This window comes from Suncus etruscus, chromosome 15, assembly GCF_024139225.1.
Source record: "Suncus etruscus isolate mSunEtr1 chromosome 15, mSunEtr1.pri.cur, whole genome shotgun sequence".
Taxonomy (NCBI): Eukaryota; Metazoa; Chordata; class Mammalia; order Eulipotyphla; family Soricidae; genus Suncus; species Suncus etruscus.
Genome location: NC_064862.1, coordinates 75,095,475 through 75,113,007, shown reverse-complemented (window position 1 = coordinate 75,113,007; position 17,533 = coordinate 75,095,475). Strand labels below are relative to the sequence as shown.

General features: G+C 53.7%; 1 protein-coding gene across 1 annotated transcript; it reads left to right on the top strand.

The window, feature by feature from the left end:
• The first annotated feature begins 6,703 nt into the window (after positions 1-6,703).
• Positions 6,704-8,416, top strand: EPO (erythropoietin). The gene is made up of 5 exons (XM_049788176.1): positions 6,704-6,740; positions 6,813-6,979; positions 7,693-7,779; positions 8,004-8,183; positions 8,261-8,416. The coding sequence occupies exons 1-5, from the start codon at positions 6,704-6,706 to the stop codon at positions 8,414-8,416; spliced, it is 627 nt and encodes a 208-aa protein (XP_049644133.1).
• The last annotated feature ends 9,117 nt before the right edge of the window (positions 8,417-17,533 follow it).

Genomic DNA, 17,533 nt, shown 5'->3' with positions numbered 1-17,533 from the left:
TGCTCCCGACCTTGGGGAAGGTTCAATAAATAGCTATAGTCGGAAATTTTTGCCAGGCAGGCCTGGCAGGGAGCAGACAGGCCTCGGGACATGAACTTCTCCCTCTGCTGAGCCAGATGAGTTCCTGGTCAGAGGTAGAACTTGAGTTTTACAAGCCCTTCCAACAGCAGAAGACAGACTCAAAGTACCGTATTCACTGAACCATTGTCACACCAGCCCACCCAGATTTTTTTTTCTTTTTTTCTTTTTTTCTTTTTTTGTTTTGAGTCACACCCAGCAGTGTACAGGGGTTACTCTAGGTTCTGAGCTCAGGGGTCATTTCTTGTGATGCTCAGGGGACCACATGGGATGTCAGAGATAGAACCCAAGTGGATCACTTGTAAGGCAAGAGTCCTATCTCTCCAGTCCCAACATGATTTTTGTTTTATTTTGTTTTGCTGTTACGTTGTGGGGTTTTTGCGGTATGTGTATGTGTGTGTTTTGTTTGATTTGGTTTGGTTTTTGGTCCATACCTGGCACATTTAGGGTTACTCCTGGCTCTGCACTCAGAAATTACAGTGTTTGGGGAACATATGGGATGCAGGGGATCTAACTCTGGTTGGCAGTGTGCAAGACAAGAGCCCTTCCTGCTGTGTTATTGCTGCTCAACCCCAAGAACAAGGGGTTTTTATCATTATATTATTATTTGAGTCACATCTGGAAGTGTTCCTGGCACTGTGCTCTGGGGTTGTTGCTGGTTCTCCAAATGCATGGGATATGCTTTCTGGCCCTTTAACATGTCTATCAATTCTGACCACACTTAATAGTACTCAGGCCTTCCTCCTTTTTTTTTTTTTTTTTTTTTTTTTTTACTTTTGGGTCACACCCGGCAGCGCTCAGGGGCCACTCCTGGCTCTATGCTCAGAAATCACTCCTGGCAGGCTCGGGGACCATATGGGATGCCGGATTCGAATCACTGGCCTTCTGCATGCGAGGCAAATGCCCTACCTCCATGCTATCTCTCCGACCCCAGGCCTTTCTCTTATCTCTGTGCTCAGAGGTCACTGCTGGTGGTGCTCAGGGGGAACCATATGGGGTCCCAGGGATCAACCGGGGTCAGCCACATTCAAAGCAAATTCCCTCCCTGCTCTGCACTATCACTCAAGCCCCTCTCCAGGGTCCAGTCTCCTACAGGGAAACCACCCACAGCCACCCCCCATGACGTTTTCTCATCCAGCCCCAGCCACCCCACTTCCCAGCACAGAAGGTCTTCCGGGACACTTCCGAACACAGCAGCTGGATGGGAGGAGGCGGAGAGACACGGGGTCCAGATAGCTCAGGGGGGCTATAAATTTCCTGCTCCTTGGATGGTCTGTGGGAACCGGCTGCCAGGAAGATTCTGTGGGATGCTGCCGCCTCCAGCCTGGCTGCCTGCTTATCCCGAAAGCTCTGTGCCCCCCCCCACCAGCCTCAGAGGCCATCTGCTCAAGACACCCCCCAAAATGGCAGAATTAGGTAACCCAGTGGGATTCTCCCAAACACTCACGAATGGCCCAGTGCAAATTCTTTCCCCACCCCACACGTCCTACCGTTCATTGGCTTTGGGGTCCAGAGCAGAGGCACTGCAGAATGCAAGTCGCTGGGGACATGGCGACCGTAAATGGGGTGCTTGGGGGCCCCAGTTGCTAACCTGTCCTACACTGTCCTTGACTCTCCAATGAGTGGGCTCTTCTGGGAGCTATTCTGATCTATCACCTCCCTGGGGTTGTGGGGGTCTCAACCACAAGGGTGGGTCTACCAGGGAAGGGCTAAGATGCCAGTGCTCCTTTTGATGGTGTCCAGGAGGGAAAGGCCTCCTGCAAGATAGAGGGCTTCCTGGAAGTGTGGGCTGGGGTGAAAGTGCAAACCAGGTAAAAGGCAGGATGATGCAGAGACTGGAGAGATAGTACAGCCAGGAGGGCACTTGCTTTGCCGTGTGGTCAACCTGGGTTTGATCCCCAGAACCCCAGAACCTGTAAGGAGTGATTCCTGAGCACAGAGCCAAGAGTAAGTAAGCCCTGAGCACCATCAGGTGTAACCCCCAAACAGAAACCAAACCAAAGTGCAGAAAGTCACAAACCATCTTACAAAATTCATGCCAGGAGGGCAGGGGAGAGCAAAGTGCCAGGAGGGTGGGAGAGAGAAAGTGGGAGAATATTCTGGAAAGGAACTGGGTGAGTTCCCAGGCCAGGCTCCTGTTGTGGCAGTGACAGCTGGAGGGACACAGTCTCCCTTTGAGATTATCTGGGCAGGTGGGCAAAGACGGGGGAAGGGTGGCCAGGATGGCCAGCAGTGGGCTTAAAGTTCAGGCTGGTGGTGGAGGGGGCACAGACAGGTAGGTGGATGCTGGAGGAGGGGCTCCAGAGTTTGAACCTCAGTTTCCCCTTTCACTCTTGTGGCTCAGGGTTCCAGAAGATCAGAGTACATGGTTGGGCACCATCCTGCACCCCTGGTTTGTAGTTGCTGGAGCTGGAAGACTGGAAGATGCAGGCAATCACCTCCCTGTTTCTCTATCCCCCTCTATCCCCTTCCTCAGCCCACCCCGAGGGCCCAGCACCCAGGGCTGGCGCCTGCGGCCCTTCCTCTCTTTCTGGGCCCTGGACTTGTGGCTGGGGGAGGAGGCACTTTCTGTCCCTTTCCCCAAGCCATGTCTGCACCCCCAGCTGGCCCCAGTCCTGCCCCCCCTTCTCATGGTCAGGTCAGGGCAGTGACGCAGGCGTCAGGGGACTGAGAGCACGGAGTCTGGGGTGGCCGGGCCAGGACACATGTGCGGACGTGTGTGGACGTGTGTGTGCGTGTGAGCCTGTCCCACAGCTGGGATCTAGGAGCAGAAGCGGGGTCCCAGGGCCGCGCGGGCTGGGAGACTGCCTAGGTTCTGCCTGGATATGGGAGGCAAGGAAGGACACAGGCGGGCAGGGGGGCACCAGGTTCAGAGTGGTCAGCCCCTCAGTGCTTCCATCCTAAGGTCCACCAACCTTCCGGCACCTCCTCTGGCCATCATGGCGCCTGCCTACCCTTTATTGTCTGGACAGACATGGCCGCCACCATATACCTGGGCACCCTGTGCCTTTTCTCCCTTGGTCACTTGAGAGCTGAACCCTCTCTTCACTCGTTTTCTTTCTCTCTGGCCTCCTCACTGGGCCGTCATCTTCCCCATGACAGACACTCCTTTTATTTTGCTTTGGGGGACTACATCCAGCAGTGCCCCAGAGTTACTCCAGCTCGGCACTCAAATCACTGCTGGCAGGCTCAGGGGACCATATGGGATCCTAGGGATTGAACCTGGGTTGGCTGCAAGCAAGATAAATGCCCTCCGTTAAAAGCTATGCTATTGCTTTTTTTTTTTTTTTAGTTTTTGGGTCACACCTGGCAGTGCTCAGGGTTTACTCCTGGCTGTCTGCTCAGAACTAGCTCCTGGCAGGCACGGGGGACCATATGGGACACCGGGATTCGAACCAACCACCTTTGGTCTTGTATTGGCTGCTTGCAAGGCAAACGCCGCTGTGCTATCTCTCCGGGCCCTATGCTATTGCTTTGGCCCCAAAGGCAGACACTCTTGTCTGTCTTCTTCACTCTCTTCCAAGCTGGCTAACCCAGAGCTGAGTCTCCCGAGCTATTGCTTTTTTGTTTGTTTGTTTTTGTTTTTGTTTTGGGGTCACACCCAGTAGTGCTCAGGTTACTCCTGGCTCTATGCTCAGAAATCGCTCCTGGCAGGCTCGGGGGACCATATGGGATGCCGGGATTTGAACCACCGTCCTTCTGCATGCAAGGCAAACACCCTACTTCCATGCTATCTCTCCGGCCCACTGGGCTATTTCTTGAATGGATGAATGAATCAATGTTGTTCACTCCAAGCCCAGTTCAACATCTGCAGATGTTGGGCCACAGCAATAGTACAGGGGGGAAGGCAATTGCTTTGCATGATCCAGGTTCAATCCCTGGCATCTGATATGGTCCCCCAAGCACTGCCAGGATTTATTTCTGAATGCAAAGTCAGAGGAGTAACCCCTGAGCATCACTAAGTGTTGCTAGTGATGATCCAGAAAAGAAAAAGAAATCCTAAAGATGTGGAAGTTGGAGAGACAGTGCAGGAGGTAAGGTGAGTCATTTGGCTGAGACCCCAGTTCCTTCTTGGCACCATGTAAGGTCCCTTAAGCCTGAAGGTAGGAGGCAAAGAAGGGCACAGGCAGGCAGCGGGGCACCAGGTTCAGAGTGGTCAGCTCCACTGTGCTTCCATCCTAAGGTCTACCAGCCTCTCAGCACCTCCTCTGGCCTGAATGGTCCCTGAGCACAAAACCAAGAGTAGTTGGAGAGATAGTATTAGTATAGCAGGAAGGGCATTTGCTTTGCATGTGGCTAACCTGGGTTCAAACCCCAGCATCCCAAACCTTCCAGGAGTGATTTGATTCCTGAGTGCAGAACCAGGAGTAACCCCTGAGCACTGCCTGGAATGGTTCCTGAGCACAGAAGCAGGTAAACCCTGAGAACCACCAGGTGTGGTCCCAAGGAACAAAGTCTACTCGGTCTGGGAGCTACTTAACTAGCTCTCAGACCACTCAGAACTCTCCCTCCACAATCTGGTGTCCATTCCCATTGCTTGACCCTCCTTGCTCCCACTCACCTGGTGTTTTCTATTCCTTCAACACTGAATGAGCACACTGTCACTTTCTCCACTGAGTCTTCCTGGATTCCTCCAGTAAGAAGTGAACCTTTGCCTCTCCCAAACTCTTCCAGCTCAGGAGATGTTATGAGGACTGTCTTGTGCATGTAGAAGGTGGCAATTAGATCTCAGTGCATGGATTGTGTGGTTCAGGTGAGTATCCTTTATTGGAGGGGGAAGGGTTGGGTCATACCCAGCTGTGCTCAGGTCTTCCTCCTGGCTCAGCATTCAAGATTCACTCCTGGTAGTGTTCCGGGGAACACATATGGTACCAGGAATTGAACCTGAGTCAGTGCATGTAAGGCGAGTATTCTCCCTGCTTCCATGCTGTGCTATTGTTCTGGCCCTTCCCTGGTGTTTTTCTTTGTTTTTGTTTTTGTCTTGTTTTTGTTTTTGGGTCACACCCGGCAGTGCTCAGGGATTACTCCTGGCTCTATGCTCAGAAATTGCTCATGGCAGGTTCCAGGGACCATATGGGATGCTGGGATTCAAACCTCTGTCCTGCATGCAAGGCAAATGCCTCACCTCCATGCTATCTCTCTGGCCCCAGTTGTTTTGTTATGGTTTGGTTTGATGGACCACACCGGAGGGTCCTCAAAGACTGATTACTCCAGACTCAGTGCTCAGAGCTTGCTCTCAATAGTGCTCAGTGGTCCATGCAGTGCTTGGACTGCAAACAAGTGCTTCAGCCTTAACCTGTCTCAGGGCGCTCAGGCTATCTCATGTATTTGGAAACCTGTACCAGGAGGAGAGGTAGGAAGCACAGAGAAACAGTGAAGATGTGGAAGCTCAGAATGAAACCCACACCCCAACCCTCCCCGGCTATCCAGGTCCCCCTAATCCAGGACTTCATTCCCTTGCCCTTGAGAGTGAATCAGTCTATTTCAGAATTCTTCGTGGTGTGGGGCCACACTCAGCGGTGCTCAGGGACCGATCCAAGCTCTGTGCTCTGCAGTGAGCCTTGGTGAAACTGGGGGACCATTAGCAGTGTGGGTGTGGGGTGTTAAACCAGGATTGGCTGCAGCCAAGCATTTGCCTGCTTTAACCCCTGGACTATCCCTCCGGGTCTTGTTTCTTAAGAACTGTGCCATGCAGGCTGGCCGGCTAATCTCACAGGTCAAAAGAAACAACACAGAGGAACCAAAAACCAGTCAAAGTGCATGCTAGCTAGTCCCAACAAGGGAACAGCCAGCGGGGCGACCGGGGCTCCCATTCATTTCCTCCCAAGACTCAACACTGGTTTCTAGAATAGAGTCATGGGTGTGTGTGTGTGTGTGTGTGTGTGTGTGTGTGTGTGTGTGTGTGTGACATAACAGTCCCCCCCCCAAACACTCAGGCTGGCTGCCCCCTCTCCAGCCAGCCCAGAACAAAAAAAATAAATAAAAAACAAGGGAAGCTGAATGGGATTGGTGGTGGGGTGCTCCCCAGACGTGGCCGGGTCCAGCCATGCCGGCAACCCCGCGGCACCTCGTTGAACTCCGGGGTCACCGAGCTGCGTGTGCAGCGTCCGCCCCTCTCCTCTGACCCGGGGGACCCGCACCTCGGGCGGCCCCTCACGCACACAGCCTCCCCCGCCGTCCCCCCCACGCACGCACACAGCCTGATAACAGCCCCGACCCCCGGCCGGCCGGCGCCTCAGTCCCCGACGTCCCCCCTGCCTGGACACCCGCGCCCCGCTGCGGCCCGATCGAGCCCCGCACTGCAGCGCACCCCAGCCCGACATGCGGGTGCCGGGCCGAGCCCCCCGACGCTGAGCGCTGGCCGGCGGGCTCCAGGAGATGGGGGCGCACGGTGAGTGTTTGCGCAGGGATTGACCGCGGGGCCGGGTTCAAGGACCCGCGAGGCGCGGCGAGGCGCGGCCGGGGACCCCGGGAGGGCGGCCGGCCGGGCTGGGGTGGAGCAGCCTCCACGTGCCGGGGGCGCGGGGCGGAGCGGGGCTGCGGGGCCCCGGGTGAAGTTTGGCCCCGGCCGGCTCGCGGGGGGCGGGGTGGGGCGCACCAGCGCCGCCGGCCGCCGCACGATTGAATGAAGCGTCCCCGGGCTGGCCCTGCGCGTCCCGAAGGTTGGGGTCAGCGGGGACTGCCGGGGCCGCCCCCTCCGAGCCCACCCCTCTCCTCCACGCCCTCTCCCGCAGGCCCAGGCGCGCGCCCCTCCCGGGCAGGCCCCGTCCTCCTGCTGCTGCTCGCGTCCCCTCTGCTGTCCGGCGCGCTGGCCGTCCTGGGCGCCGTCCCGCGCCTCATCTGTGACAGCCGGGTGCTGGAGAGGTACATCCTGGACGCCAAGGAGGCCGAGAACGCCACGGTGAGCACCCCACTTCTAGCCACTGTCCAGAGCCCCCTAAATCCCAGAGGGTCAGAGGCAAGGATTCCCCTGAGATCCGGGAGCCTGGACTTATTTAGTTCAGGTCTGGCTGAGGGAAGTCAGAACCTTCCCCCCCCCCCCAAAAAAAAAAAAAAAAAAAGAAGACCAAAGAAAGAGGTTGGATGCCGGGTTCGATCCCCAGCATCCCTTAGGGCCCCCCCATTCACCCCTTCCAAGAGAGTGCAGAGCCAGGAGCACCGCCAGATGTGGCCCCAACTTCTCAAGAAAACTAACAAGACCCAGGGAGGGACTGGGAGAGAGAGGTCACCTTGTCCCTGCCACCTCTAGGGGTAACCCCCTGCTGCATGGCTAATGGTGAGCCCCCTAGAGAAGTAACCCCACTAAACATACAGCCCCCCTAAAGCCGAGAACCCCGAACTTCTCTGGCCTAGTAGCCCCATTTCACAAACCACTCAGAACCACCCCTGGAATCTGCCTCTGGAAGCCACAGAAGGCGCCCCCAGCCCCACTTGCACCCGGCCCTGCCGGCAAAGTGGCAGCGGCCTCTAGAGGTCGGCCGTCTCTAGCGCTTTTTTGAAATATCCGCCTCTGAGCTTACCTGAATTTACCTGGAGGCGGAGGGAGGAGGGCCCTGGAGCCCCTGGGCTGCAAGCACCCCATACTACCCACGCTCTCCCCCTTGCACTTGACAGATGAGTTTTGGCGAGGGCTGCGGCCTCCGCGAGAATTTCACCGTCCCGGACACCAAAGTGAACTTCCATGCCTGGAAAAATATGGAGGTGATGTCCCTTTCCTCTGTCCTTCGGGGGAACTGATGTGTGGGGCAGAAAAGAGAGGGGGAAGAAGAGGAGAGAGAGAGAGAGGAAGATAAAGAGCAAGAAAGAGAGGGAGAGAGGGCAGGAGAGAGAGCTCCTTGGCGGGTACCTACTGGTTCCATTCATTCTGCGGTGATGAAGGGGCAGCCCTTACACCCCTGGGTGCTCACTTAATGGCTTCTTCTCAGGTGGAGCAGCAGGCAGTGGAAGTATGGCAGGGCCTGAGCCTGCTTTCAGACGCCATCCTCAGGAGCCAGGCCCTGCTGGCCAACTCATCCGAAGCACCCGGGGCCCTTCGTCTGCACTTGGCCAGGGCTGTGAGCAGCCTTCGCACCCTCACCTCGCTGCTGCGGCCACTGGGAGCCCAGGTAAAGGAAACTCTCCCCTTGGGTCCCCCACTTCTGCCCTGACTCCCTCTCCAACCAACTAACTGGCCCCTCTCCAGCAGGAGGCCCGGTTGCACCTGCTGGCCCCCTCGGAGGCTCCGCTGCGTACGTTCACCGTGGAGTCTCTGTGCAAACTCTTCCGCATCTACTCCAATTTTCTCCGGGGCAAGCTGAAGCTGTATGTCGGGGAGGCGTGCCGGAGGGTGGACAGGTGACCCGCGCCAAGCCCTGCCACGTCCACACCGCGTGCACCACCACTACCACTGCTGTGCCTACATCTCCTGCCTCACCACTCCTGACCCCTTCTTAGGGGCATTCAGCTCAGCACCAGCCTGTCCCACGGACACTCCATGGCCAGGGGCCATCTCGGGGAACAGAGAACCATCCAGAGCTCCTGTCCCACCTTTGAAGGCCATGGGAGACTCCGAGAGAGAGCCCCAACCAGCCAGGGACACACCCGACCCTGCCCGGACCCATTGCACCCATGGAGGGCACCGCTTATGGAAAGCAGAGGTTTCTTTGGACCCATCAAGTGGGGAGCAACAGGGTGCCCTGGAGAACTTTGATGGCAAGCCATGAACTCTACTGCATCGTGGGGACTCATGGGGAGTCGCTCCCAGGCCTGCACCCCTGGACCATGAGGGCGGTGGAGGCACGGACAGGGAACATGGGGTCCAAGGTTTATGTATTTTTCCAATCTCACCGGCAAGAACTGAATCCACACCACGCCTCCTGGTTCTTCTGTTCTCCCGGAGCCCCCTGCGTCCCTTGGCACCTGCCACCTCACCCTGTCAGGGCCGCTTTGAGTCTGGGAAGCCGGAGGTTGGGGGGGTCGGGCCCTACGTGCTGCCTTGCAGGGCCTGTCTGACCTCTTGACCCTGCTGGGCTGAGGCCACAGGCTCTGCCCACGCTGGTCAATATGCAGGCTCCGCTCAAGGCTGTCTCCTCGATGTGACGAACACAGCTGCCAACTGGCTGGGACCAGCCTTGGGGAACCCCAGGTTACGAACCCAGGAAGAAGGAGCTTAGGAGAGGGGCTGAGGGCAGGTGAAAGTTGGGGTGGGAGAAAATGACTAATCAGCATCTCCAACTTCCCACTTCTCCAAAACTCTCTGTCACCCCAGGGTACCAGGTAGCTTTCGTCCTTTTGGGGAGTACAGTCACCCAGAAGATCACAAAGAGGGCAGAAGGTAGTGAGAGGGGGGACACATCTAGCCATCAGCCTTCTTGATGCCCAGGTCATTTGAGAGGATCCACTCACACCACCTGAATTCTTCCTTACCCAGGCCATTGTAGGGGGACTGGAATGATTGTTTCTAGTTTGTGGGGGACAGATGTTGAACCCCTGATAATGTTCAGGGGTTACTCCTGGTTCTGCACTCAGGGATCACTCCTGGTGGGCTCAGAGGACCATATGGGATGCTGGGGATTGAACCTGAGTTGGCTGCTTTCAAGGCAAACACTCTCTCCACTGGCCTTTCACTCTGGTCTCAGGGACGGTTATGTTTTCTTTATTTTTGGTTTTTGGGAAACACCTGGTGATGCTCAGTGTTTACTCTTGGCTCTGCACTCAGAAATTACTCCTGCAGGCTTGGGGGACCATATGGGATGCTGAGGATGGAACTTGGGTAAACTGCATGCAAGGCAAACATTCCTACCTACTGTGCTATCACTCTAGGGATGGAGTGATAATACCAGGGACAGTTACAATTACTACTGTGGGTTTTTTATTTGTTTGTTTGTATGGGAGGTAGCTGTTGAATCACAACTGGTAATGTTCAGGGGCTATTCCTGGCTTGGTAATTGGGGAACCAAATGAAGTAACCAGAATCAAGTCAAGGTAGGAATCTTCCCCACTCCAGTCTCTCTGCAGTTTGTGGTGTTTCCCAGTGAGTAGACGAAGATAAAGCGTGTGGCCAAGATCAGGACAACAAGAACCCCTGATTCCCCTCACCCACATCCCTCTTTCTTCAGTTTAGTTCTTCCTTAGGCTCTGTTGCCCCTGGGATGGGGGTCATTGCATTGAATTCTAACTTTACCCTTGATTCTTTTTTTTTTTTTTTTTTTGGGCCACACCTGGCGGTGCTCAGGGGTTACTCCTGGCTGTCTGCTCAGAACTAGCTCCTGGCAGGCACGGGGGACCATATGGGACACCGGGATTCGAACCAACCACCTTTGGTCCTGAATCGGCTGCTTGCAAGGCAAACACCGCTGTGCTATCTCTCCGGGCCCTTTACCCTTGATTCTGACCACCCACTTCAACTTCCTTCCCCAGTTTCTGCAGCAAAATAACACACACACACACACACACACACACACACACACACACACACAACACACACCGAGACTGTTGCAAAGAGCAAAAAAGATGCCACTAAATTGTCTAGGGGGGCCGGAGCCATAGTACAGTGTGTGTGTGTGTGTGTGTGTGTGTGTGTGTGTGTGTATGTTTGCCTAGCACTTGGCCCACCCAGGTTTGATCCCCGGCATCCCATACCATAGGGTCCCCCTATGGAGGGACATCACCAGGAACAGCTCTTGAGCTCAGAGCCAGGAATAACCCATCGACTGTAGCCTACATCACCCCCAAACTAGAAAAGCTATCTTTTCCCTCCAACCCATTCAGACAGGCCATGATCACCAGAAAGAAAGTAATTTCTGCTTCTGTGACCGGAAAAGCCACTAGCCTTCACCTCGTACAGATGTGTAAAGGGAGAGGAGGTTTTGTAATCCTCTAGTGCAGGTTAGAGCACTCCAGAGGATTTCCCAAGCTTGTGTGTGTGAAGGGGGTAGGGGTGAAGCCACGGAGGGCGGAGTCCGCCAGGAGGAGAAAGCCCCTTGGGGCTGAGGCTCGAGCGAGACAGCGCCCACTGCAGGTGCCACGGGGAAGTGTCAGCGAATCTAACCCAGTAGGGTCTTTACACATAGGCTCTGGGAAAATTTTTTTTTTTTTTTTGCTTTTTGGGCCACACCTGGTGATTCTCAGGGGTTACTCCTGAATATGCAATCAGAAATCGTGGGGCCAGAGAGATAGCACAGCGGTAGGGAGTTTGCCTTAGATGCAGAAGGATGGTGGTTCGAATCCTGGCATCTCATATGGTCCCCTGAACCTGCCAGGAACGATTTCTGAGCATAGAGCCAGGAGTAACTCCCTGAGCGCTGCCGGGTGTGACCCCTCCAAAAAAAAAAAAATTGCTCCTGGCTTGGGGAACCATATGAGACACCGGGGGATTGAACCTCGGTCTGTCCTAGGTCAGCCGCGTGCAAGGCAAACACCTTACCACTTGTGCCACTGCTCTGGCCCCATCTGGGTAACTTTTGATTTTTTTTTCCCTTTCCTTTCCTTTTCTTTTTTTTTTCTTTTTGGGCCACACCCGGTGACACTTAGGGGTTACTCCTAGCTATGCGCTCAGAAATAGTTCCTAGCTCGGGAACCATATGGGACGCTGGGGATCGAACCCAGGTCTGGCCTGGGTCAGCTGCATGCAAGGCAAATGTCCTACAGCTGTGCTATTGCTCCAGCCCCAAGCTCTGGGTAACTTTTGCCGTGTTTTTTTTTTTTTTTTTTTTAGGTCTAGGGGCCACACCTGGAGATGTTCAGGGTTTACTCATGGTTTGATACTCAGCAAGCTCTGATGCTAGTGATTGAATCTGGGTTGGTAGTGTGCAAGGCAAACACCCTCCTGCTGTAGTATCTCTCCAGTCCTCTTTTGTTTGTTTGTTTGTTTGTTTGTTTTTGTTTTGGGGTCACACCCGGTGGTGCTCAGGGGTTACTTGGGCTCTGCGCTCAGAAATCGCTCAGGGGTTACTCCGGGCTCTGCACTCAGAAATCACTCCTGGCAGGCTCAGGGGACCATATGGGATGCTGGGAATCGAACCACCGTCAGTCCTGGATCAGCCATGTGCAAGGCAAATGCCCTACTGCTGTGCTATCTCTCCAGCCCCTACAGTCCCTTTTTAATTTAAAGAGGGTCAAAGGTTTGAGGCTACACCCAATCATGCTCTGGAGCTAATACTAGCTCTGTGCTCAGGAATGACTCCGATGTGCTTAGGGGACCATAGGTGGGTGCTGGGGATCTATCTAAAGGTTGTCTCCCCACTGTCTCCCCAGCCCCTGCTCTGTGAACTTTCTTCGAAGCTGTAGTCACGCTAGGAATCCCCAGCCACCACCTATTTGACTGACCTGTCTCTCTAGCACTCCATAAGAGGCAGGAAAGTGGGTGTCAGCTCCAGGGGTTAGGAAAGGGCCTAAAGCCGGGCCATGGAGCTGTGCCAGCTCTTCTGCATTCCCGGTGGGCCTGGAGCCAGCTGACTGACTGTGGATCCAGGATGGTTCTGCTCTTGCTGTGCCCAGCACTTTCCAGGGTGTTTCCATCTTTGTTCACCTACCTGGAAGGCAGGCGGAGACAGTGAGACTTTCAATTTTACAAATAATCAGAGAGGAGGCGCCGGAAACGTTTTGTTTTGTTTTGTTTTGCCGGGTTGACTCCTGGCTCTGTACCCATATGGGGTGCCAGGGATTGAGTCCAGGTCAGTCTTGTGCAAGGCAAGAGCTTTACCTGCTGTATGATCTCTCCAGCCCCAATTTTGCAATCCTCTCTTTCCCCCTCTCTCTTCTGCCCCCTTCCCCTCCACTCCTCCTTTCCCCCTTCCCTCCCCACCCTTCCCCTCCCCTTTCTTCTACTCTCTTCTCTTCTCCCCTCCCCTCTCCTCTCCCCTCCCCTCCTCTTCCCTCCTCTCCCCTCTTCTCCCCTCCTCTCCCCTCCCTGTTTTTGGATAATGCTCAGGGCTGACACCTGGCTCTGCAGGTATCACTCCTGGTGGTGCTCAGGGGGACCCTATGAGATGCTGGAGATTGAACCCAAATTGCTGCATGCAAGGCAATTGCCCTCCCTGAAGTGCTAGCATTCTGGACCCCTCCCCTTTTTTATTGTATTTGGGTCATTCCAGCAGTGCTCAGAGTTTACTCCTGGCTCTGCACTCAAAAATCACTTCTGGCAGGCTTGGAGGACCAAGTGGGACTCAGGGGATCAAACCTGGATTGCGGAATACAAGGCAAATGCACTACCCACTGTGCTATCACCCCGACCCCTAGTCCTCATTCTTTTTTTGCTTTAGGAACCCAGCCCAGGGCCTCATACCTTTCACACTGTACCTCAGAGCTACTTCCCTGTCCCCCATCTTCTTTCGGTTGTACCCCAGAAGCAGAAATATTTGATCGGGAGGTAATTCTTTTTTTTGTTTTGTTTTTGTTTTTGGGCCACACCCGGCGGTGCTCAGGGGTTACTCCTGGCTGTCTGCTCAGAAATAGCAACTGGCAGGCACGGGGGACCATATGGGACACCGGGATTCGAACCAACCACCTTTGGTCCTGGATCGGCTGCTTGCTAGGCAAACGCCACTGTGCTATCTCTCCGGGCCCCAAGGGAGGTAATTCTTTTTTAAATTTTTGAGCCACACCTGGTGGTGTGCAGGGGTTACTTCTGGCTCTGCACTCAGAAACTACTCCTGGCTGGGGGCTGAAGAAATAGCACAGTGGTAGGCATTTGCCTTGTGGCCGATCCAGGATAGAGGGCAGTTTGATTCCCGCCATCTCATATGACCCCCTAAGCCTGCCAGGGGTAACCCCTGAGCACTGCCAGATGTGACCTCTCCCCCGAAAAAAAGGAAATTACTCCTGGCAGGCTTGGAGGAGCTTATGGGAAGCTGGGAATCAAATGTAGGTTGGCCATGTACAAAGCAAATGCTCTGCCCGTGGTACTGGTGCTCTAGTCACGATAATTTTATTTTTTCGCTTTTGTTTCTGGGCCACACCCAGTGGTGCTCAGGAGTTACTCCTGGCTCTGTGCTCAGAATTTGCTCCTGGGTGCCGAAGAGATAGCACCTCAGTAGGGCATTTGCTTTGAATGAGGCCGAACTGGGAGGGACCCGATTTGATTCCTGGCATCCCATATGGTCCCCCAGCCTGCTAAAGGCAATTTCTGAGTACAGAGCCAGGAGTAACCCCTGAGGGCCATTGGGTGTGGCTCATAAACCAATCAATTAATTAATAAAGTTTAAAAAAATTGGGGCTAGAGAGGTAGCACAGTGGTATGGCATTTGCCTTGCACACAGTCAATTCAGGACTGATGGTGCTTTGAATCCCGGCATCCCATACAGTCTGCCGAGCCTGTCCAGGAACAATTTCTGAGCACTGAGCCAGAATTAATCCCTGAGTGCTGCTGAGTGTGACCCAAAATCCAAAGGAAGGAAGGAAGGGAGGAAGGGAGGGAGGGAGGGAGGGAGGGAGGAAGGAAGGAAGGAAGGAAGGAAGGAAGGAAGGAAGGAAGGAAGGAAGGAAGGAAGGAAGGAAGGAAGGAAGGAAGGGAAGGAGGGAGGGAGGGAGAGAGGAAGGAAGGAAGGAAGGAAGGAAGGAAGGAAGGAAGGAAGGAAGGAAAAAAAGGAAAAAAGGAAGGAAGAAGGAAGGAAGGAAGGAAGGAAGGAAGGAAGGAAGGAAGGAAGGAAGGAAGGAAGGAAGGAAGGAAGGAAGGAAGGAAGGAAGGAAGGAAGGAAGGAAGGAAGGAAGGAAGGAAGGAAAAATGTCATTCCCGGCAGGCTTGGGGGACCATATGGGATGCCCAGGACTGAATCTGGGTTCAGCCACGTGCAAGGCAAACGCCCTACCGCTGTGCTATTGCTCCAGTCCCTGATACTTTTATTTTATTTTTGAGGCACACCTTTTCTTTGAACAATCGATTTTTCCCTTTGCATAATCTTTTTTACACCCGGCGGTGCTCAGGGGTTACTCCTGGTTGCTCAGAAATAGCTCCTGGCAGGTACAGGGGACCCTATGGGACACTGGGATTCGAACCAACCACCTTTGGTCCTGGATCGGCTGCTTGCAAGGCAAACGCTGCTGTGCTATCTCCGGGCCCGCATAATCTTTTCTCATGTGAACTCTATATCTATAACCTTATAAGCCACATATGAAGTTGATCTCATTTTTCCCAATTGGAAACAACTTTTCCTTTTTGGGGGGTGGACACAGTCTACAGTGCTCAGAACTTATTTCTGGTTCTTCATTCAGGTATTACTCTTGGCAATGCTCAGAAAACCATATAGGGTGCTGGGTCTGAGGGCTCATTACTGGCGGACCAAGGGCACCATATGGGGTGCTGGGCATTGAACCTGTGTTGGGCACCGGAAAGGCAAATGTTTTACGTGCTGTACTCTCTCTGGACCCTCCATTCCTCACAATTCTTCTGTCTGTTTGTTTTTTTTTTTGGGCCACACCTGCTGGTACTGAGAGGTTACTCTTGACTCTGCCCTCAGAAATTACTTCTGGTGGTGCTCCGGTGATCTTGTGTTGAACCTAAGTGGCCTACATAGAAGGCAAATGGCTTCCCCACTGTGCTATCGCTCTGTGCCATCCTTTGCCAATTCTTAGCTAACTAGATTGATGGTTGAATATAAGTGCCTGAGGATGGAATCCTGCAGTTCTAGGGACTTCTGACCACCCAAGTGGTGGTAGGGTATTGCATGCTAGGTTGTGTGTTCCACAGTCCCCAGAGAGGGAGAGGGATTCCCATGCCCTCTATCTAGGTAGGACAAGAGATGCCGCAGGTCAGGCAGCATTTCTGATGCAGGAAATAATCCACACACAGTTGGGAAGGTATAGCAGGCCAGAAAACTAACCATAAATGTTTCACCCACAAGCCAGTCGCTCCACCATGTGGAACCTCGAACCAAGATGTCAGCCACTCCTCCAGGCCCCCTAAGTAGCCTTTATTGGGATAAACAAAGCCCAGCCCCAAGAGGAAGGGAAAAAGCCAGATGAGGAGGCAATTGGGAAATATCTTTTTTTTTTTCTTGGTTTTTGGGTCACACCCAGAGGTGCTCAGGAGTTACTCCTGGCTCTGTGAGATGTCGCTTCTGGCAGACTTGGAGGACCATATGGGATGCCAAGGTTCAAACTGGGGTTCGTCCTGTATTGGCCATGTGCAAGGCAAATGCCTTACTGCTGAGCTATCGCTCTGGCCCCAGAAACATCTTTTTAACAAGAAAATCAAAGGAACCAATCAAGAGACATCTAATTAGAAGGCAATATGACGACCAATCCAAAGGCCTCTACCAACAGTAAGGGGTCTCTGGGCTACATACAGTCAGTGATGTTGAGAGGCCATATGGTACCAGGAATGAAACCTGGGTCAAACACATGCTAGGCTTGTCTCTAGCTCCAGGCCCACAGTGCTGGCATTGAATGGGCATGTTCTGTGCACTGCTTCCTAGAGAGTATGACATGACAACTAGATGCTGTAGGAGGCATTTCACTTTGTCATCTTATTCATTGAGGTGTTTAACTCTGTACCTGCTTCCTGGTCCTCCCACAATACTGCTCTTGTTTTGTTTTGTTTTTGAGAACCTGGCGATATTCAGGGCTTACTCCTGGCTCTGTACTTAGGAATCACTTCTGGTGGTTCTTGGGGGACCCTAGAGATGCTAGGAATTGAACCTGGGTTAGCTGTGCGCAAGGCAAGTGCCTTCTCTGCTGTATTATCTCTCCAGTCCCGCTGCTTTTTTGTTTTGTTTTGTTTTGTTTTGGGGCCACACCCGGTGGCACTCAGGTTATTCCTTGCTCTGTGTTCAGAAATTTCTCCTGGAAGGTCCATATGGGATGCTGGGCAATATGATGGAATCATATGGGATGCTAAGGATCAAACCCGGGTCAGCCATGTGCAAGGCAAACACCTTACCTCCTGTACCTCAGGCCCATGCTGCTGTGTTTTATTATTTTGTTTATTTATTTATTTTTGGCTTGAGGGCTACACTCGGTGGCGCTCAGGCACTCCTGGCAGGCTCGGGGGACCATAGAGGATGCTGGGGATCGAACCTGGGTCTGTCCTGGGTCAGCTGCATGCAAGGGAAAATGCCCTACCACTGTGCTATCTTCCCAGTTCCTGCTTCTGTGTTTTAATTGTCCACTTGACAGTTGGCATTTTAGGGGTTTGTTGTTTGAGCCACACCTAGCAGTGCTCAAGGTTGACTCATGGCTCTACATTCAAGAATCTCTCCTGGCAGGCTCTGGGGAACATATGGGGGGGCCTGGAAATGCAAGGCAAATGCCCTCCCTGCTATGTTATGGCTCTGGCACCACAGTTGGCATTTTGATGAGCATTTCCTTTAGCATAGGAGCCAACCTGTGCTGGAGGGTTGGTTTATGGTTTGTTTTCTTCCAGGCCTCCCCGTCCTCCATTCCAATCCTCCCGCTCCTACTTTGCCCGTCGACTCTGCTGTTGTTGCCGACAACAGAATTTTAGGTTTGAGATGGATTTTTCCATTGGAATCCGTGGACA